General features: G+C 37.0%; 1 protein-coding gene across 7 annotated transcripts in view; it reads right to left on the bottom strand.

The window, feature by feature from the left end:
• Positions 1–23349, bottom strand: part of PTPRK (protein tyrosine phosphatase receptor type K) — a 623130-nt gene that overhangs the window by 260865 nt on the left and 338916 nt on the right. For all 7 annotated transcript variants that reach the window (XM_045161947.1, XM_045161941.1, XM_045161943.1 and 4 more), the window contains exon 6: positions 8124–8298. In XM_045161947.1, the coding sequence (XP_045017882.1) occupies positions 8124–8298 (175 nt within the window). The remainder of the gene's footprint in view (positions 1–8123; positions 8299–23349) is intronic.

The following is a 23349-nucleotide window of genomic DNA, read 5'->3' as shown; positions in this document are numbered from 1 at the left end:
ATGCAGGAGACCTGGGTTCAGTCCCTGGGTTGGGAAGATCCTCTGGAGAAGGGCATGGCAACCCACTCCAGTATTCTTGCCTAGAGAAGCCCCACAGACAGAGGAGCTTGGTGGGCTACAGTCCATGGGTCTGCAAAGAGTCAGACATGAACGAGCAGCTAAGGACACTGAGTTCAACAGAAAGAATTATTTGGCATGCAGATCATTCTGTGTCCTCTTTGATCCTTCTTAAATTCATAAGAAGAAAGCTCCAACAAAAGCAAAGTCCTCAAAGACACATTCCAAAAAAAACCATGATCAGTGCCTCAACTGCTAAACATTAGATAGAGCTCTACATGAGATTCACCTATGCAAATACACTCAGAAATTCTTTCAGAAAGAACTCTCATTGCATTTTCATTTTTAAAACAAACAAGAAAATAAATAGCATGAAAATCACTGCTCTAGTGAGACAACTGCTGTACTCTATCACTTTCATCAAAGAGCATAAGGGAACACAAAAGAGGAGAAAATTAATAGGAAAAATTATTTGGAATTATGGAGCACAATAGTGGATAGAACAGTGTTTCAGTAATAAAATAAAGGACATCCAGTATCTTTTTGCTCATTTAGAGTTTAAAAATGTACCAGACATCTTGTACATTGAATGGAATCACCTGAATTACAAGCAGCTCCTATGGATGAGAGGAGACTCCAAATGTTCCTTTTATCTTACTCAAGGGTACCAATATAGCATTTTTACATATGCCACATTTGTGGTCTCCTCCAAATTTGACACATTTGGTATCCCTTGACTGACTGCAGGTATTTTCCTAACGTAGGGGCAGTTGGGGGAAATTTGTATGTGGTTTATACTTGTGTTCTTATACTTCAGATTTTGTAAAACAAATGCTTAAATTGAATTCTCCAAGATAACTCTAAATTTGCTGTCAAGTTGACCAGTTTTTACAAGAGAAGCAAAGAAAAGGGATTTTTAAGTCACTGTTAGAAAAAGAATCTATACATGAATTCAAGAATCAGCTGGAACGAAAACCAGCTGTGCTATGAAAACTAGCTAACAATCAATAAATAGTGTGTGGTATTAAAGAGAATGCTAAAGGACGCAAGCTAGAAATTTCATGGCTTTTCAACCACCAGTTAACAAGAGTATTAGAATGTGTGTTTTGCACTTCTCAAGTGCCCTTGTTTCTATTATAAAAACACTAAAATGAGAGAGTCAGATATGATTTTTAACTGATAGATACAAAAGACTACAGCAAGTTAGTTACATCAAGATTGTTTTTCAAGTGAGAAAAAATTCATGCTAAACAAAAAGTCACCCTCCTAGTTCATATAAAACTGGTTCAGATACAACAAAAAACAAACAGCCATCATCTTTTCCTCTATCCCAGTAATCTTCCCTCCATAGTAATCTTCCTATTCCCAGTAATCCCAGGTAAGGGAAGGATGTAGTTCATCATTCATTCCTTATATCTTTAAGAGTCAGCCCCACTGCTCTGACTTCAGCTACATTTTATTTATGAATTTTTAGAATAGTATCAGTTGTATTTATGTAAAAAATATGCCAAATGCTGTAGCAAACAAAGATGGACTGCTGCTGCTACTGCTAAGTCACTTCAGTCATGTCTGACATTGTGTGACCCCATAGACGGCAGCCCACCAGGCTCCCCCGTCTCTGGGATTCTCCAGGCAAGAACACTGGAGTGGGTTGCCATTTCCTTTTCCAATGCGTGAAAGTGAAAAATGAAAGTGAGGTCGCTCAGTCGTGTCCAACTCTTAACAACGGACTAGATAGACTCTAATGGAATATAAACTACATATGATTACAATAAGGGTAGAATCTGAAAGGTTCAAATGCAAACTTAGTGTTAGTTGGGACAGCTTTCCTTCACAGGTATAGTGGGTATGTTGTACAATACCTACAAGCAACTCCATTAACAGTGCATCATTCCCCACAAAGTCCCACTTTGTACTGTTACCTGACTTATTACGATAACGCCCTTCTCCTACATTACCAAGTTCCAAACTCTGCATGTCCTTCAAGGTAAAGTTGTACCTTTTGTCAAAAACATCCTCAGTTCCTCTTTTATGTGAGTAGACTCCCTCTGAATAACAATGATATGCTCTGCAGTCCCACTTACAAAAGTCCTCTACTGGCCATTCCAGTTGTCTCTCCATATGCAGTCATGCAATTTTTGATATGTCAGAGGTGGTAACCTTTCTATCCCCATGTGGATGAGACCAAAGAAGTGTATAGCCATATGGCTATCCTGTGACCATCAAGGGATCTTGACTTAGCCAAAACTATGAACTTTGGAGGGAAGAACTGGAAAGAACCTGGATCTTTCATGACTAAATGAACCAACCCTGAAGCCTATCTCTGCACCTTTCAGTTATAAAAGTCAGCAAATACACTTATCCTTAATTTGTATTGTTCTGCAAAGGCAAATACCAACAATAATCCAAAGTCCTTATGATTCTAACACTGAAATTTGCTTTACAGGGCCACCTCCACTGGTACATGTGTTGACATTCACTTCATTTTACAGCTAGAGGTCAGTGGTATTCATTAGGAATAGATAACTAAATTAATTGAATATGTATGTTCAGAGAATTTTGATAATGGAGATTACACACCACTGAAATGTTGTCTGCTACTACTGCTAAGTCGCTTCAGTCGTGTCCGACTCTGTGCGACCCCATAGACGGCAGCCCACCAGGCTCCCGTCCCTGGAATTCTCCAGGCAACAATACTGGAGTGGGTTGCCATTTTCTTCTCCAGTGCATGAAAGTGGAAAGTGAAAGCGAAGTCGCTCAGTCAAGTCCGACTCTTCGCGATCCCATGGACTGTAGCCTACCAGGCTCCTCCATCCACGGGATTTCCCAGGCAAGAGTACTGGAGTGGGGTGCCATTGCCTTCTGAAATGTAGTCTAAGCAACAACAAAGACAAAGAAAAGACTATGCCTTTCACATTAAAGAACTTCAAAAATGTAATTAAGAGTTTCACAGAAGGAATAATAAAAAAGCATAGTTAGCAAATGGGAATAGAAATTGAGTGTCAGTTGTAGCAATTAGAATTTTATAAAAGTTTATTGTGGGTCAGTTGGCTAGAAACTTAGTTGCATCTTTGATTCAGCCAGGTGGAAAAGAAGGGAGATCAAGAAGAGAATCTACTTTATGTCTAAGGAGGCCTTACAAATAGCTGAGAAAGGAAGAGAAGCTAAAGGCAAGGCTAAAAGGAAAGATATACCCATTTGACGGAGAAGGCAATGGCACCCCACTCCAGTACTCTTGCCTGGAAAATCCCATGGATGGAGGAGCCCAGTAGGGTGCAGTCCATGGGGTCGGTAAGAGTCGGACACGACTGAGCGATTTCACTTTCACTTTCTACTTTCCACTTTCACTTTTCACTTTCATGGATTGGAGAAGGAAATGGAAACCCACTCCAGTGTTCTTGCCTGGAGAATCCCAGGGATGGGGGAGCCTGGTGGGCCGCTGTCTATGGGGTCGCACAGAGTCGGACATGACTGAAGCAACTTAGCAGCAGCAGCAGCAGTACATTGTCACCCTGCATATTTAACTTATATGCAGAACACATTATGTGAAATGCCAGGCTGGATGAAGCACAAACTGGAATCAACATGCTGGGAAAAATATCAATAACCTCAGATATGCAGATGATACCACCCTTATGGCAAAAGGCAAAGAAGAACTAAAGAGCCTCTTAATGAAAGTGAAAGAGGAGAGTGAAAAACTTGACTTAAAAGTCAACATTCAGAAAACTAAGATCATGGCATCAGGTCCCATCACTTCATGGCAAATAGATGGGGAAACAGTGGAAACAGTGTCAGACTTTTATTTGGGGGGGCTCCAATATCACTGCAGATGGTGACTGCAGCCATGAAATTAAAAGATGCTTGCTCCTTGTAAGAAAAGCTATGACCAACCTAGACAGCATATTAAAAAGCAGAGACATTACTTTGCCAACAAAGGTCTGTCTAGTCAAAGCTACGGTTTTTCCAGTAGTCATGTAGGGATGTGAGAGTTGGACTATAAAGAAAGCTGAGTGCCGAAGAATTGATGTTTTTGAACTGTGGTGTTGGAGAGCCCCTTGGACTGCAAGGAGATCCAACCAGTCCATCCTAAATCAGTCCTGAATATTCACTGGAAGGACTGATGCTAAAGCTGAAACTCAAATACTTTGGCCACCTGATGCGAAGAGCCCACTCATTAGAAAAGACCCTTATGCTGGGAAAGATTGAAGGCAGAAGGAGAAGGGAACAACAGAGGATAAAATAGTTTGATGGCATCACCGACTCGATGGACATGAGTTTGAGTAAGTTCCAGGAGTTGCTTATGGATAGAGGGGACTGGCATGCTGCAGTCCACGGGGTCGCAAAGAGTTGGACACAACTGAGCAACCAAACTGAATTGAACTGAGCATTCCATTGTGTATATGTACCACATGGCAGAAACCAACACAGTTTTGTAAAGCAATTATCTTTCAATTAAAATTTTTTTAAAAGAATGAGAATCTATAATATAACAGACTACAGGTGGTGCTTTTCATCTGAAGTTTATAAACACATTTCAATGTGTATCTCACATTTTTTATACTTCTATCTTGTAGAAACACTGAGCAAAACATCTGCTCTTCATTTCATCTCTGTAAAAACTTCTTTGTCAATAAAGATTGGCTTCCACAACCAAAAATGTTATCATTACTCAAAATGATCTGGAAGCAAAGCTAAAATCATGATAAAGTCTATTTCAGCATTTTTTTTTCTTCCTCTGGCTGTGGGAACACAGAGATCAATACTCTTCAACATGAGAATTCTGCAGTGAAATTTTCATTTGTAACAAACAGCAACCAAAAAGCCTTAAGCATGCCCTGTCACTTTCAGTTTAGGAGAAAACACACTAATAAACTCTTACCCTTGGGTCATCTTTGACAACAGGCAATATTATGCCAGATCTTATTAAAGACTATTCGTATCACTGCCCCCAAAATTTCCTTTAAAATTACCATCTTTTGTATCCATGTAACAGGATGTCAGCTTTGAAAGTGCCAATGAGAGACAAGACTTGTCACCATAGTTAATTCTCAGCACTATTTCAACACCAGGAGAGCTGACCCCAAAGGGTGTATTTTGTGGTTACCAATATTTATTTGGTGCTTACTGAACAAACAAGAGAATGTATTGTTTCATATTAGTTTTCAAATCAAACTGCAAGCAAAGTATCACCTGTAAGTGTTAAATATACATCAAAGTAAAATACATGAAAAAGAAAAAGAATGGTGCCAAAACTATCAAAATATATTTCTAAAATGTAAACAGATTCTGGATAGTACATTCACAGCACCATCATGTCTTTACCCAACAAGTACAATATAAAGTGTAAAACAAAATATAGGTTACATGGCAGGAACATCATAAAAAAACAAAAAGGAAAAAAGGGGAAAGAAAAATAGCTAAGATTTTCTATGAAATTCAGAGTTTCCTTTTATAAATGTTATTGAAATAATTAGTTACTTCTCAAGTAGCACTCCTAGATTAGCCATAATATAGATTCTCTAAGCAAAGAAAAGCAAGCTCTGATAAAATCTACTTTTCAATTCAGATAAATAAGGAAGATCTAATAATCCAAAATAAATCTCTTTTAAAACAAACAGGCACTAAATGGCTATCTGAAAGAAGGAAATTTACATTTAAAGGGAGCAACTAGCTAAGGCTTCAACTCTGCCTTTTATAACTGTTGAATACATCAGGGGCCACTTCAAAAATTTTTATATCTATAGATCTATATTTATGCCTCTCTCTCTTTATATATATATATGGGTCTGGATGATCCATATATATATATGGGTCAGGATGATACCCTGGAATAGGAAATTGTACCGTACTCCAGTATTCTTGCCTGGAAAATTTCATGGGCAGAGGATCCTGGAGGGCTACAGTCCCTGGAGCCACAAAGACTCAGACACAACTGAGCAACTGAGCACACACACACACACACACACATATATATAAAACGGTAGGTTAGTCAAAAGCACTCTAGTTGCATTATTAAAAGCTACTGTCTCCTTCAGCGGCTGCACATCATGAATGCACATACAGCCCTGTGGAGATACAGCGAGCATGATGACTCAAAAGCACACCCACCTTCTTGTATCCATAGCATATTAATTACTCTGAAGATTACCCAAGGACACCTTCAGGCTTTTCAAAGGTACCGTCAGGCTCAGGTGAGAAAGATGCAGGCAAAGGGCTCACCAAAGATGAATATACAAACATATATGAATATATGTTAAATTGTTTACCTAAACACTGGAGTTAAATATTACCATATTATCTTGTTAGTCAATGACCTGGGGCTGTGATTTCATGAACTAAAGCATGTGCTATATAAGCTGACTCTGGAGCTATAAGCAAAGTTTTATTTATAATAGTTCTATTCAATTTACAAAGATAAACTTCTCTTTTTTAATGAGCTACAGAATCTCTCAAGACAAAAACATTACAAGCAGCTAATAGCATTATTTAATAATGTTAATGTGAGATAAAGCTTTGGTGGAAAAGAATGAGCCCAGTTCCAGGAGTTAAGAAACATGGAATTAAATTCTGGCTCAGCCAGTTATTAGATCTTTGTGGCCTTGGGCAATTATCAAATAGTCTGAATTTCAATTTTCTTCTGAAAGTACTAAAGGTTAAAGTATTAAAATCAAGTAAATCTAACAATGAAATAATACATGTAAAAGACATTTGATGTTAAGCATTATAAAATGTATTAACTTGAATGTGGATTATCTCATTTTCTCCTTCTAGCCTCTAAGCATTGACACTTGCCCTTGCTCTCTGCTTGCTGATCCTTCTTTTTCTTACCTCTGCCCCTCAAAACTACAACCTTCATCTGAGCAACTTTTTCTCAACTTTCAGATTCTATCTCAAAGAAAGTCAATGACAAAGGCCTTCCCTGACACCTCTGACAAATCTCAGTCCAGATGAAATGTTTTTGTTAAAATCTGCCAAACTTCTCCTTGAAGAGACATATGGTTTATAATTATTTTCATTTGTTATTATAAACAACTGATGCATGATAGTCTATTCATAAAAGTTGCTTTTCCTCTAAATTTTCACATGGCTGACGTCCTCATTTTTGAAGGATTCAGCTCAGTTGTCATGTGCACAAAGAGGCCTTCCAGATCATCTTAATTAAGCCATCAATCCCCCTCATTATGTGTATTTATTTTTATTCATAACTCATCCCTTGATGTGATACTACAAATTTTATATATGATGTGCCTATTATACCTCAGTGTTAAGCTACATAGGGAACAGAAAGTGAAGTTGCTCAGTCATGTCCAACTCTTTGCGACCCCATGGACTATAGCCTGCCAGGCTCCTCCATCCATGGGATTTTCCAGGCAAGAATTACTGTAGTTGGTTGCCATTTCCTTCTCCAGGGGATCTACCTGACCCAGGGATCAAACCTGGGTCTCCCGCACTGCAGGCAGGATCTTTACCATCTGAGCCACCAGGGAAGCCCTACATACATAGGGGAGGGTCTTTGTATTTTACTAACCATTGTATCTCCACAACCTAGAAGAGTGAATTATATAGGGACTCAGTCAATTTTCAGTGAATGTAATATACATTGTACTTGTACTTCTACAAGTATAAGTACTATACTTATATTTACTTATACTATACTTATACAAGTACTATACTTATACTTGTACTTGTACTTATACATGCACTTGTACTTGTTTTTCCAGTATCCACTAAAGAAAAGTACCAATGTATCATAATCCCTCACCAATTCCTCTGGTAGCTTTAAATTGATGGCAAAATAAAGTATTTTATGTATGTTTAGCCCTGTTGGAGTATTAAATAGATTCCTTTTGATAAAAATCACTTACTGAAAACTTGTCTGACACACCATAAAACAACAATCTTAATTTGACCTTAAGATATTTTCAGAACTTTTATAATGATATGGTTTTTGCAGTAATTTGAGATAAAGAGCACTAGATTTAAAAATCAATCCAAATATCTACAAAAGTCGCTTTTGTTCTAATGAAGCCATGCAATTTCATGAAGTGAAAGCAATTTTACTTTACCTCTTACAATAAGTTGAGCAAAATTGGACACACCAGAACCTCGTTCTGACTGAGTTACACAGCGATACAAATCCTGATCAGTTTTTGTCACTTCTTGCAATCTAAAGGAAGCAGCAAATCTTCTGTGATTGATGTTCTTAGTCTGAGCCACAGGTATATCTTCACCATTTCGTCTCTGTAAACAAAAAACAATCTTTTATAAAACAGGGTTTTAACATTTCCAGAAATTTAAAGCATCTTGGCAAACAACATCTGTGATAACTTACTATTTGTTAAAATTAGGAGGAAAATATTCGTGTAGCCCCACAAATTTTCACTATTCCCTTTCAATCAGAAAAAGGATGTAAGTTAATATTGGTTTCCCTTAAGGGGTGTAGTGCTAAACTATAATAGTAATCTCAGTTTTCCATAAAATTTCTATTAGCCCAGAGTATATGAATTAGCAGGACAGATAATGGCTTCTTGGCAAATAATTCACTGCCATCTCCCTTCTCCCAGGTTTTATATATGTAAAGTCTTCTTTTAGCCCTTATACTGCACTGCATGTGCTTATTAGATTTGTCCCTTTCAGGAGACTGAGACCATGGTCAATGCATCTCAGTATTCTAAATGCATAGCATGTGATCATGACAGGATGACTACAAAATACTAATGAATAATTTACAGTCAAGCCAAAATCTGTACTCTTTGCAAACTTTTATCTCTTTGGCATTAATGACAGCCAATTTATACCATTTAAAGAAGTAATCAAAGGAACCTAAAAGTTAAAAGCATATCTGTCAACTTTCAAAATGAACTATTGGAAAATATATTTATAATATCAGGATGCCTCACACAAGACCATAAAAAATGTGGTTGACAAATTCAACTACAATAAAATTGCTAACTTCTATATATTGAAAGATATCATATATAAAGTGAAAAAAGCAAGCCACAAACCATGATAAGATTATTTGTCATGAAAATAACCATCAAAGATAAATAGTCAGGTTATATAAAATTCTTCTACAGTTCAATAAGGAAAAAGACAAATAATCCTGTCAACAAATGGAGAGGCTATAAAGAGAGAAAATGTGTACGTATAATAACCATGAAAAGAGATCCTCAGCCCAAATTTAAAAATTCTTTATATCATAGATAGCACAAAGGGCAAAGAAAAGCCACAACTATGAAAGATAAATGGTCATCATCCTCATTCTCACGTCTGGTAGGTAAAATGCTAAGTATTCCTGGTATCCCAATACATTATTTGATGTATCATCTCATCAAACAGTGTAAAACAGACCAGTAAAATTACCTATGGAAATGTAAATGGTTACAGTCATGTTAGAAAATTATTTGCTACTATCTAGTAAAGCTGAAGATGCAGAAAACATAGAACACGATAGTTCCATTTTTACATTTGTCACCCTTTCATGTGTGATCACAGATATGTACAAGAATGCTCAACTCAGAATGATTTGTAATAGTTAAGTATGGGAAAGATCCCATAAAATATACCTGAGTAGTGGATAAATGAACTGAGACTTATCCAATCAGTAAAATTCAACATGGCAGTTAAACTAAGCAAACTAAAACCAGTACAGTCCTGGTGAATGTAGAACATCTCCTATATTCCTCTGAAACATATGTTTAAATCTTAGGGAAAAAGTTGTTTAGAAAAATTAAGACAAAAAAGCAGAGTGTCAGTTTCTATTAAATTAGAGTGTTGGGCATGTTAGTGGTTAATTTTTGCTTTTTTTATAGATTTTTTTGAATGTTTGAAATACTGTGCATTTTAAACTAGTAAATAATAAAGGAATTAATTACTTTAATAAGTTTTAAAATGTTAAAATCTACTGTATCTTTAAGACCCTTCTCTATATCTGAAATGATATATACATGCACATTATCTTGTATATATGCATGTGTCTATATACTTATATATCAGATCAGATCAGTCGCTCAGTCGTGTCCGACTCTTTGCAACCCCATGAATCACAGCACGCCAGGCCTCCCTGTCCATCTCCAACTCCCGGAGTTCACTCAGACTCACGTCATCGAGTCAGTGATGCCATCCAGCCATCTCATCCTCTGTCGTCCCCTTCTCCTCCTGCCCCCAATCCCTCCCAGCATCAGAGTCTTTTTCAACGAGTCAACTCTTTGCATCAGGTGGCCAAAGTACTGGAGTTTCAGCTTCAGCATCATTCCTTCCAAAGAAATCCCAGGGCTGATCTCCTTCAGAATGGACTGGTTGGATCGCCTTGCAGTCCAACAGACTCTCAAGAGTCTTCTCCAACCCCACAATTCAAAAGCATCAACTCTTCCGCCTTCAGCCTTCTTCACAGTCCAACTCTCACATCCATACATGACCACAGGAAAAACCATAGCCTTGACTAGACGGACTTTTGTTGGCAAAGTAATGCCTCTGCTTTTGAATATGCTATCTAGGTTGGTCATAACTTTCCTTCCAAGGAGTAAGCATCTTTTAATTTCATGGCTGCAATCACCATCTGCAGTGATTTTGGAGCCCAGAAAAATAAAGTCGGACACTGTTTCCACTGTTTCCCCATCTATTTGCCATGAAGTAATGGGAGCAGATGCCATGATCTTTGTTTTCTGAATGTTGAGCTTTAAGCCAACTTTTTCACTCTCCTCTTTCACTTTCATCAAGAGGCTTTTGAGTTCCTCTTCACTTTCTGCCGTAAGGGTGGTGTCATCTGCATATCTGAGGTTATTGATATTTCTCCAGGCAATCTTGATTCCAGCTTGTATTTCTTCCAGTCCAGCATTTCTCATGATGTACTCTGCATATAAGTTAAATAAACAGGGTGACAATATACAGCCTTGACGTACTCCTTTTCCTATTTGAAACCAATCTGTTGTTCTATGTCCAGTACTAACTGTTGCTTCCTGACCTGCATATAGATTTCTAAAGAGGCAGATCAGGTGGTCTGGTATTCCCATCTCTTGAAGAATTTTCCACAGTTTATTGTGATCCACACAGTCAAAGGCTTTGGCATAGTCAGTAAAGCAGAAATAGAGTTTTTTTTGGAACTCTCTTGCTTTTTCCATGATCCAGCAGATGTTGGCAAAATGATCTCTGGTTCCTCTGCCTTTTCTAAAACCAGCTTGAACATCAGGAAGTTCCCAGTTCACATATTGCTGAAGCCTGGCTTGGAGAATTTTGAGCATTACTTTACTAGCGTGTGAGATGAGAGCAATTGTGCGGTAGTGTGAGCAGTCTTTGGCATTGCCTTTCTTTGAGATTGGAATAAAAACTGACCTTTTCCAGTCCTGTGGCCACTGCTGAGTTCTCCAAATTTGCTGGCATATTGAGTGCAGCACTTTCACAGCATCATCTTTCAGGATTTGGAATAACTCAACTGGAATTCCATCACCTCCACTAGCTTTGCTCCTAGTAATGCTTTCTAAGGCCCACTTGACTTCACATTCCAGGATGTCTGGCTCTAGGTCAGTGATCACATCATTATGATTATCTGTGTCGTGAAGATCTTTTTTGTACAGTTCTTCTGTGTATTCTTGCCATCTCTTCTTAATATCTTCTGCTTCTATTAGGTCCATACCATTTCTGTCCTTTATCAAGCCCATCTTTGCATGAAATGTTCCTTTGGTATCTCTGATTTTCTTGAAGAGATCACTAGTCTTTCCCATTCTGTTGTTTTCCTCTATTTCTTTGCATTGATCGCTGAAGAAGGCTTTCTTATCTCTTCTTGCTGTTCTTCGGAACTCTGCATTCAGATGTTTGTATCTTTCCTTTTCTCCTTTGCTTTTCACTTCTCTTCTTTTCACAGCTATTTGTAAGGCCTCCCCAGACAGCCATTTTGCTTTTTTGCATTTCTTTTCCATGGGGATGTTCTTGATCCCTGTCTCCTGTACAATGTCACAAACCTCAGTCCATAGCTCATCAGGCACTCTATCTATCAGATCTAGGCCCTTAAATCTATTTCTCACTTCCACTGTATAATCATAAGGGATTTGATTTAGGTCATACCTGAATGGTCTAGTGGTTTTCCCTACTTTCTTCAATTTAAATCTGAATTTGGCAATAAGAAGTTTATTATCTCAGCCACAGTCAGCTCCTGGTCTTGTTTTTGCTGACTGTATAGAGCTTCTCCATCTTTGGCTGCAAAGAATATAATCAATCTGATTTCGGTGTTGACCATCTGGTGAGGTCCACGTATAGAGTCTTCTCTTGTGTTGTTGGAAGAGGGTGTTTGTTATGACCAGTACATTTTCTTGGCAAAACTCTATTAGTCTTTGCCCTGCTTCATTCTGTATTCCAAGGCCAAATTTGCCTGTTACTCCGGGTGTTTCTTGACTTCCTACTTTTGCATTCCAGTCCCCTATAATGAAAAGGAAATCTTTTTTGGTCATTAGTTCTAAAAGGTCTTGTAGGTCTTCACAGAACCGTTCAACTTTAGCTTCTTCAGCATTACTGGTTGGAGTGTAGACTTGGATTACTGTGATATTGAATGGTTCGCCTTGGAAACAAACAGAGATCATTCTGTCATTTTTGAGACTGCATCCAAGTACTGCATTTTGGACTCTTTTGTTGACCATGATGGCTACTCCATTTCTTCTGAGGGATTCCTGCCTGCAGTAGTAGATATAACGGTCATCTGTATTAAATTCACCCATTCCAGTCCATTTCAGTTCACTGATTCCTAGAATGTCGACATTCACTCTTGCCATCTCTTGTTTGACCACTTCCAATTTGCCTTGATTCATGGACCTGACATTCCATATAAGTATTTGCCTTGATCCATGGACCTGACATATATATATGTATATATATATGTATATATACTTATATATACCTGCAGATAAAAAGTCCCAAATTTAACATTGGCATTTTTCATTCATTGAGTGTTTTGTTAATTCTTTGTTCCTAACCCACAAAGAGTAAGAGCAGCTTATACTCACCAGCCCTAAAATATAAATTCATAAAACGCAGTCTGAATTCTCTTTCCCTATCAATCACATAACAAACAAAAAAACTTTATGCATGTAAATCTCAACCTGCATTTTTTTCAGTTATCACATTATTTAATATTAATTTTCCAATGAGAAGGCAGACCATGACTCAGCACTCATACAGCTACATGCCCTCACCTCATCTCCCCTAATTTACATCTCCAGTGGTGCTCTCCATCTTCCACCACCTTTCTTACTACCATTTATAGTTCTCAGTTCTTCCTTTGGCAACACCAATCAACTCCCGCTTCCTACGTTGCCTTCTAAATTATTTTACTCGTGCACAAACACACTCACATCTTTTAGCACTTTCAAGATGGATTTCAAAATCCATCTTCTTCTGTGATGAGTTTATAAGTATACCCTTAATGTTTTACTCTCAATAATGATTATTTCATCTTTCCATCTTCACTGTCATTCATCTCACAGTAACACTTTCCTCCAAACTTTTCCCAAAGGAAGGCACAGTGTCTTCTACTTTACCCTCTATCCCAGTTTCTCACTTGTATATCGCTCTTTCACAATCCCACTCAAACAACCTCTTCTGGAATTCCCAGCTTCTGCAATGACTTCCAATCAATTATCTACCAGGTCAAATTATCCTGTCCACCACAGTTCTGTGAATACTCTCATGATCCCAAAATTCACGTAGGCCTCCGCAATGCTCAACACCTTCACTACTACCTGGTTCCTGTGCTAAAACAGCTTTCTCAATCCGAATTACGGTTGCTGCTGAGATTGTCTCCTAGTCCTTCAGTCTTTTGTATTGTTAGTGAGACCTCACTTTCTGACCCTAATTTACTTTATAAGCAGCGATTTCAGAAATTTTCACTAGCCTGGAAGAATTCCAAATGTTTAAAAACTTTCCACTGTTTATGTACTGCCAACATAGGATCTACTCTATTTCTCTGCAACAGTTACAAGACCACTACTGACTTCTGCTGGAATCAGTCATTTGCTCTTGTGAAAAATCTGAATTACCCAACAATGGACACCAGCAACTCTTAGGTATTCCCAGATGAGGCCCATAATGACATGAGCTATGAAGACAAACAATGTCCTCTCAGCCTCAAGCTCACATTTCATCAATTTAAACATACTCTTCTACCTGCCATCCCCACGGAAAATGTCATGAATAGGGTCTCAGGAACTCAGAGATTATCATAAAAATGTAACCCGCATTTCTACCTTGAATCAATTCTATAATATATTCTATATCTGGATGCCCTTTTACCTTTTTGTGTACTGAAATCATCCTGAAGGTAGGGTTTCAAATCTTTTTTTTTTAGGGTTTCAAATCTTGCATTTTTTTCTTCCACAGCATCATATTATGCAATATATTATTATTTTGTGGAAAAAGTTCTTTGTTAAAATGTACTAAATTCATACACATGATATTTTTAAAGGTAAGAGTCATGTAAAACTTCCTGAGGCTTTCATAAGTTATTATAGCAAAATATATAATAATCATTAATTAAAATAAATACTAAAGGGAAGCTACAGAAATATAGAACCTCAAGGACATCTAGAGATCATTTATACAAAGTTCTTTCTGAGCTAAACCACAACTTAGAGTTGCTGAGGGCTCTACTTAAGGCAATCCCATCCGGAGATCACTAAGTTGATTACACTGTGTTTTTACGTGTTTTTTTATTATGCTAATAAAGTGATAACATGTATAGGCTTATATAGGATACATATTGTTGATGTAATTAATGAGTATAGTACACTTAGGTGCTAATTATCTCTCAAAATAACAATAAAATAATTGTAGTCATAATTTCAGATTTTTCTTCAAAAATCACTTAATAAGCCCCTCCATGTCCCTCATGTTATATTAGCTGTTATCCTGATTCTATCACTGTTCTCTATTTCAAATTTTATGTGATAGTCATTTTAATTTGTAGATTATAAAATCAAAATCCAGAAAGATTAGAAATGTGCTATATATATATAGCCTGTTAGTAGCAGGATTAAAACTCAAAACTAGGTTTAAAGACACAAAATTTAGTAATATTTCCTCTAAAATAAACCAGAGCTGTTTTTACTTCATTTGTATCACAGGTCCAGTCAAATGAGTTGATTATTTGTTGTTAAGTCTTGATCAATGCATTATATCAGTGAGAAAATGTAGACTACTACACTGCTGCTGCTGCTGCTAAGTCGCTCAGTCGTGTCTGACTCTGTGCGACCAGAGACGGCAGCCACCAGGCTCCCCCGTCCCTGGGATTCTCCAGGCAAGAACACTGCAGTGGGTTGCCATTGCCTTCTCCAATGCATGAAAGTGAAAAGTGAAAGGGAAGTTGCTCAGTCGTGTCCGACTCTTAGCGACCCCATGGACTGCAGCCTACCAGGCTCCTCTGTCCATGGGATTTTCCAGGCAAGAGTACTGGAGTGGGGTGCCACTGCCTTCTCTGACAGTCTACTACACTAGACATAGCTTAATGTACTTTATTTGCTTCAAGTAATGCATTTTATTTACTTCAAGTAATGCATTAAAGTTAAAAGTAGCAGTTTATGACATTTACATTTCAGAATTCAAAAATAATGATAACTTTTTATTTTATAATCCAAAATAATAGATCTTTGCCTGCCTACAAGGTATCAATTTAGCAGAGTAGGCAGGGCTATGAAAGACAGAAAGAAGAAGTAATGGTAATTTTATCCCTATGCAGCAGTGTTCACGTATAGTTTTCTGCCTTTATATTCTTCAGTTCCAGGCTCTTTATTCTGCTTGGAGATTTTTATGTGATTTCTCCATTGCAAAATCCCCAACTCTGAGAAATACTAAGAACCACAAAATTATATTATCCAAGGATTATAACCTAGCACTTTGCTGTCTTCATTCCTCTTCTCTCCCCCACCCACCCCAGATCCTTGTCATGCTTTCTTATTTATTTTGTCTCTAGTATAGGCTGCTGAGACTCATCACTTACCAAGTAACTCTAGGCAAGTCACTGGAATTGCTGACTATTATCACTCCTCTAATTAAACTAAGTAAGCTTCATCATGAAGGGTGCATGCAGTATTTATTTGTCAAGTTCAGTTCCCAGCATAAAGTAGTGTAGTGGTAATAGTGGTTATTTCCCAGTATTATTATTGCATTAGCATTAGGATCACCTGTCAGATTATTACAAATGCAAAGTTTAGAGAGATCACTTTAGATCTACTGAATCAAAATCTATATTTTTACAAGATCCATAGGTTATGAATCAAGATATTTCAGCTTGAGACAATTGGTCAAAAACAATCATGGAGGTCCAGTTCCCATGAACAGTTGACAGGTCTAAAAATGGGTGTGATCCTGGCCAATGAGAAATAATAGGAATAAGCCATGTTATTTCCAGAAAGATATCCTCATTTCTAGAGAAAGCACAATGGTTCCTCTTCTTTTTCTCAATGTTATGAATAAAATGATGAGGATGTCACATTAAGGAGAAACACAGACTCAGGTTCTTGATTATGTATCTAAATGGTGCCCAAAGCTTCTCACCCAAGTCTGCCCACTCTCACCCCATGGGTGTACTACCATTTAATAAATCCTCACTTTATTCTCTTGAGAAAAATTTTAAAAATCTAAAAATGAAATGATGTCAACAGTTCTTATAGCCCCCCTATTTCTGGATTTCCTGTTAATGATATAACACATTTGGTTCTCTGTTATTTTCAGCTTGAAATCCTAAAAGTTAATATGCTATGGTTAAAATATGGAATAGTTTATTTCAGTCTCTCTTTTCAAAACTTGAGGAATAATTAATCCGATTTAATTTTAAATTAAATAATGTGGTACATAGAACACTTGTAGAAATTATTTCACTCTACTGACATGAAGAAAAATTAAATTACATTTATTGCTTTCTTTTTCACTACCTTTCATAATGATATGTGTCTCCTCCATCCTCTTAAGAGCTGGAAAAAGGGCAAGTGATTGTTTTTCTATGTTTTGCATTTAAATTCCTATAGAATAATATTTAGGGGACTGCATATAATTTTTCAGTACCAGTGCTCTTTACAAAACTAATCTCAGTTTAAATTTGCCCACTAAAATTAAGGTTGATGTGAATCAGTGAATCATATAACAATCCAGCCAAGGACCTGAGGATTTCTTCCTGGGACTTGTCTGCCATATGAATTTTTTTTTTTTCTTTCTCATAGATATCATAGAGATAAAGCTATCATTATCAGCATTATTATTGAACAATTAAATTAAATAATTTTAGAAACATGAAAGAGTATCACGGCAAACAAAGATTTAGACATTTATAAATTTAAAAAATTAGAAAAAAATTGTTACCATTTTGAGAAAAGCACTCATTTATATCCATTACAAATCATACTGACTTCAATAGATTAAGGAAATAATGAATAAGGAAATAATGTTCCTTTAGGAGAAATTACACTAAAATTATAATCCTAAATTCACCACCCATTTACTATATGGCAATGAAAAGACTGAACAAGGTAAATGATATTTGACACAGGAAAAAAGGGTGCAAATGTTGTAATTCTGACATAAAGCAGGAAATGTGCTGGAGAATCAGGATCATTAGCCAAGCTTAACAAAAAATAAAGTCAGTTATCAAACACGAAAATGAATTTTAACCTAAGAAGCAAAGGCATCTTTGCGATGTGAGGACAAGGTGATAAATATGAGGAACCACACAAAGAGGTCATGAGTAAATAGACAGAACTATAGGAGATGACTCCTATGGTCTAGTCTTGAAATGACTACTTATTAGCTTCACAATTTCTCATTACTTCTCAAGTCTCTGCCTTTTCATCTAAAAATGGGGACATCAATTTTGTAAAGGTTTATTCAACAGAGATACTGAGAATATTAGGTGAGATAACTGTGTAAAAGTTCTAACTGCAAATTCTAATAATAGCAATATTATGAAGATAAAACAATATCTAAGTGAATAATATATTTGATAATTGTGATGCTCTTTTAATGTATCAACCTGACAAGGCTATAGTCCCAAGTTATTCAATCAAAACATTAACTATTTGTCTCTACTAAGGTATTTTGTAGATGGGATTAAAGTCCATAACCAACCAACATTAGGCAAGTGAGAATATCCTAGTAGATCAGAGGCCTCCCTGAAGTAGAAGAAATTCCACCCATGAATAGCAACTTTAGTCTGTGGCTGAGTATTCCAGTCTGCCCTCTCCAAGTGCTTGACTTATAGACTTTAACCTGCCTACCCAGGTTCCACAATCACATAAAACAATTCCTTGCAACAATAAAGCTATCAAAGACTACTGAAGGCATATCAAAAGGATTCAGGAGCCAACCACCAGCAAAAAGTGGTATGATTTGAGTTTAAAAAAACAGTAGCAATTGCAGTGCATTGAAGTCCATTAAATATGTATAAATCCATGAGTTCATGATAATAAAAGGAAAAAAGAAGAATCTGTCATCTTTTGATGATGATAGGAACCAACCAATTATACTGAAAACCAATAATTAAAGAAAGAGTTGAGAAGCTACCATCCCTTTCTTTAAATGAACTGTGTCATTGTGTAGTCAAATAGTAGATGATGAGAAGCATGTCTTCATTAATTAAGCAAAACACAAAAGAAATAATAAAACCAGAATATCATAACTGACAACCTCCAGGAATGAATATAGGCATTAAGCACCAATTGGTATCAGGATTAAAAAAAAAAAAAGAAATGAGACGTTTTGTGCCTCTGGTAATCACACTATGTACCACCTCTAGTACTGCCAGAGAATCAAACCTGAATCTAGATCTGGCTGCCAATTTTCAGGAAATTCAAAGGAACATGAACTGAAGAGGACATTTGTATGCAATCAGTAGAATGCAGACTGTGTGAAAACTACAAGTCAAATGGCCTGGGTTGCTCAACAGATAAATTGTGAAGGAAAAAAGGGCACAGGAAAAATACAGAGATTAACAGGACTTTAAAAGATATATTTTTAAAAATAGACAAGACTAATCTATAGCATCTAAGGAGAGTATATATATGACAAAAACCATAAGAAAAACAAAGGCTAAAAGTCATGATAATTACTATTTATAGGGGTAGGGAGATGACTCAGTTGTGTCTGAGATGGAGAACTTGAAAAGAGCCTCTAGGACGGCTGGTAGTCTTTTTCATGATCTGTGTGGTGGGTATCTTATAAAACTTCATTGAGTCATAGTTTTCACTTCTTGTGAGGTTTTCTCTATGTTTTATTCTAAAATAAAATGATTTTATAAATATTAGATATTTAAATCAGACTGCTTTTCATTAAGAAGAGACCCAGCCCACTGCCAGAGCCCCCATATTGTAACACTGGTCACAGGAGCTCAGTTAAAAGTTGTAAAGTGCTTGACATGACACACCTGAAAAACACACTGAAAGGACACTTCTGCCAACAGTAGGAGAGTGTGTTACTCTTGTACAGAAAGAGCAGTCAATTGTTATCTATCGATATTGATAAGAAGAAATCCTTGAGCTTCTACACTGCCAGGCTTTTACAGATAAGTTTGAGGAAGAAAGAAAACAAACAATATTCCACACATTATTCATTTATAGTCAATTATGTAATCTGCAGACAACAAATTCAGAGTTTATGAATAATCAAAGAAAGAAAAGAATGCGTTATATCTTTGAGGCATTGAACTTTTGATGGTAGAAAGCCACACAAAGCCAACCAAAATGACCTCAGGAATATTTAGCAATTCTAAAAATTAAATATGATTACACTTTCTGATGGTCTTTGTTACATACATATATACACCCAAAATGGAAAGGGTAAAAGATAAACATAATCCATGATACTTGGTCAGTGATTTTACTTCAAGACCAATGATTATAATTCTTTACACGAAGTCAAGAGGGAAGATATAACTCCATGAACTCAAATAAATCAATGTCCTGAGGAAAAACAGGACTGACAAGAATCGTAGGTATTAGCTACCAAATAGATCATGGTCTTTTAAGTGGAGTAGAATTAATTGTAAATCAAATTGGAGAAGGAAATGGCAACCCACTCCAGTATTCTTATCTGGAGAATTCCATGGACAGAGGAGCCTAGCAGGGTACAGTCCATGGGGTCGCAAAGAGTCAGACATGACTGAGTGACTAACACTTCACTTCAATACTTAAATAGGATAAACAGAGAAAATTAGAATTAAGCAGCAGGCTAGTGATCATCTATCAGTTTACAAGGAGTCAGGAAAGTACAATAGACATGTCTGATACTCTTCTCTGATGCTAGTCCTGCTCTGTGAGCCACAGGATACAGAAGGCAAGGTGGGTAGCACCAACAGCCTTTTCATAGATGAACTCTCCTAAGTGAAATCAGGAACACCCAGAGATTTAATTTGGCCACAAGCTTCAAACTGTCTTGGTAAGGTTTTTTAAGGCTAGAAAGAGTGAAAAGGAATGAAAACGTTTCCCCATTTTTCACTTCTATTTAGGAAAACTCACATGCAATTATCAAGGTAGAAGGGGAAACAAGTAAATGATTGGATCGAACAGGCAAATTAATTCCCAGACAGAAAATGAGAAAACAAATTCACAGACTGTCAAAAATAAATGCTTAAGGCAATTTAAAAACCTTTATTGCTCTATAATATTCTGGCAATCTGTCTTTATTATTTCACTCACATCCTCCCAAACTCTTTCACCTGGTATCAACCTGATCCAAACTCAACAGTCTTCTTTCATGGGTCCTTCTCCTTCCCTCCTCACATTTTTTTTTCAAAATTCAATGGCACAGTCCAATCCTAGGCTCTCACTACGTGATATCTGTACTGCCAGCAGGAGTTTCTTTCTTGCTTTTGTCCCCATCATAGCCTTGTCCCATCTCTTCCATAAACTATATTTATCTCTAGTTCCCATTGTGAACCTTCCACTGTAAGAAGATTCATCTCTTCATGTTTCCACCCAACACACACACACACACTAAACTGCAGTGATGAGCATGCCCACTTAATCCTTGCTTATCCATGTCCTGTATGTCTTTCAATGTGTGTGTGCTCCGTTGCTCAGTCCTGTTTCCAATCCCATTGACTATAACCCGCCAGGCTCCTATGTCCATGGGATTTTTCCAGACAAGAAAACTAGAATGGGTTGCCATTTCCCCCTCCAGGGATCTTCCTGACACAGGGATTGAAACTGCATCTCCTGCATTTGCCCTTTAAAGACTCAGTGGGGACTTCTCTGGTGGTCTGGTGCCTAATTCTCTGTGCTCCCAATGCAGGGGGCCCAGGTTCGATCCCCAGCCAGGGAACTAGATCCCACATACTACAACTAAGATCCAGTGCAGCCAAATAAAAATAATTATAAAAAAAAAAGAGACTCAGTGAAATTTTCCTTAATGATTTCATTAAACTTACTCCAATCTTTGGAGTGCTCTCTCAACTCTGAAATAGCACAGGACTTAGATTCCATATGATCTCTTACTCAGTTATACCAGTACCTCTCAGGGCTGAAAGGATCTTTAAAAAGTATTCAGAATCATGCTTAAATGTCCTCGACATCTCTAGCAAATGCTTATCCAGATTATGCTTGGCTACTTTCACTAATTGTTAATTTTACTGCCTCCTAGAGTAGCTCATTCTAGGTTTCAACAGCCCTGCAATTACAACGGTCTTCCTTATAATCAGCTTATATCTCTCACCAAATAGCTTGAAACCACTGGTTATTACTGTACTTTAGTATCTATAAAAAAAACAAATTAAATGCCTCTTCTGTGTCCCTAGTATTCTACTATTTGAAGAAATGTTTCCATTCTCCCAGTCTCAAGATAACAATGTACCTTTAGCAATTCTGACATAATTTCTCTGACTTTACTAATGGTTCTGGTAATTATATACTGCTTTTTGTTATTCTAATATTTTCAGATATGTGTCAGCCACAGGGCCAATGATCTATAAAATGTTAGAACCTTCACCAAGATAATGTCAGAACTATCACCAAATCCAGACATTAGTACAATTTCACTATATTTCATTCCTTTCTCCCCCTATCCCCATGGTACCCAATGTGAATTAATCACATGTTAAATATTTAATCAGTTTGGCTTTGAAATAGTCCTTTCAAATTCCTTCTCAATTAATTGCCCACTATAAACTGTATGTTTCTAGGAATAGATTAATTTCTTCCAAGATTTTCCATTTATTATGACAAATGAAAAATTACCAGATTTTTTTTCCCAGAAAGAGTTTCAGGGATAGTAAAATTCCATTGTAAATTAAGCATGATACAGGCACTTTATATCACAGTATAAATAGACATATATTTATACTATAAGGAAATATTATAGCATGGCAGCATCAAGAAGAGCTTTGTAAGCAACAATCAAGTTGGCATTTGAAACATCATAGTGATATATTTCACCAGATAAAATTTCTGTACTTTCAAATTATTCATTTTTTTAAATCACTCTTCTGATTTCCAGTGCTATGTGACGATGTTCACATGTCACATAGGAACAAGACTACATTTGCCTGGACAGATAAAACACTATGTGGCCAGAAGTTTCACAGCAACCATTTTCAATGAACCTCAGCTGACAACAGTTGGTACGGCAAAAGGTTAGCCTCTCGCTGGTTGTTTTTTAGAGCAATTTGCATCTCATTGTACTAATTCTACTCTCAATCTATTGCTTAAATTATCCATTGCTGCAGAAGGAATGACATTTCCTTTGGCTGAGAAACTAGCTGTATCACACTACATTAGCAGTGATGAGCCTCACCAAGGGCAAAGAGATGGCTGGCTTGCCTGTTTTGGCAGCCCCACTCAGAAGGCACACTGCCAGCACCTGGGGAGATTACTGACAGATTGGCCCAACTGCCACTGCTTTCATGGCAGTCTGCATAGGATTACCAGTCACACGTTAAACAGCCCCATCTCAATTCACCAAAACAAATGGTGCCACCAAATCTCCCCACACAATTCCCTGCTTTCAGTAACTTTGCTGGTGAATTTTCTCTGTCCAACCAAACGATGCATGCCCACCAAGCTCTGTAATGATGGATGGAGTCATTAGCATTTTAGTTTCTACACTGAACCTGAGGCCAAAGCATATGGCCTGACAGATGTTCCAGCAATGGGCTCTATTTGATTTGCCATGTAGGTGTCCACTTACACTGGACTTTCAAGAAAGAATACTAATTTATAAGTTACAGTCCAACCCCTGTTTCAACTCTTTCACATCCTTGAATGTTATAATAACACTCAGAACATGCTTTAGTCTATACTTTGGTTTACAGTGACAATTAAAAATTACCTT

The sequence above is a fragment of the Bubalus bubalis genome, chromosome 10, assembly GCF_019923935.1.
Source record: "Bubalus bubalis isolate 160015118507 breed Murrah chromosome 10, NDDB_SH_1, whole genome shotgun sequence".
Taxonomy (NCBI): Eukaryota; Metazoa; Chordata; class Mammalia; order Artiodactyla; family Bovidae; genus Bubalus; species Bubalus bubalis.
The sequence above is the reverse complement of the archived record's forward strand: the minus strand, read 5'-3'. Positions and strand labels throughout refer to the sequence as shown.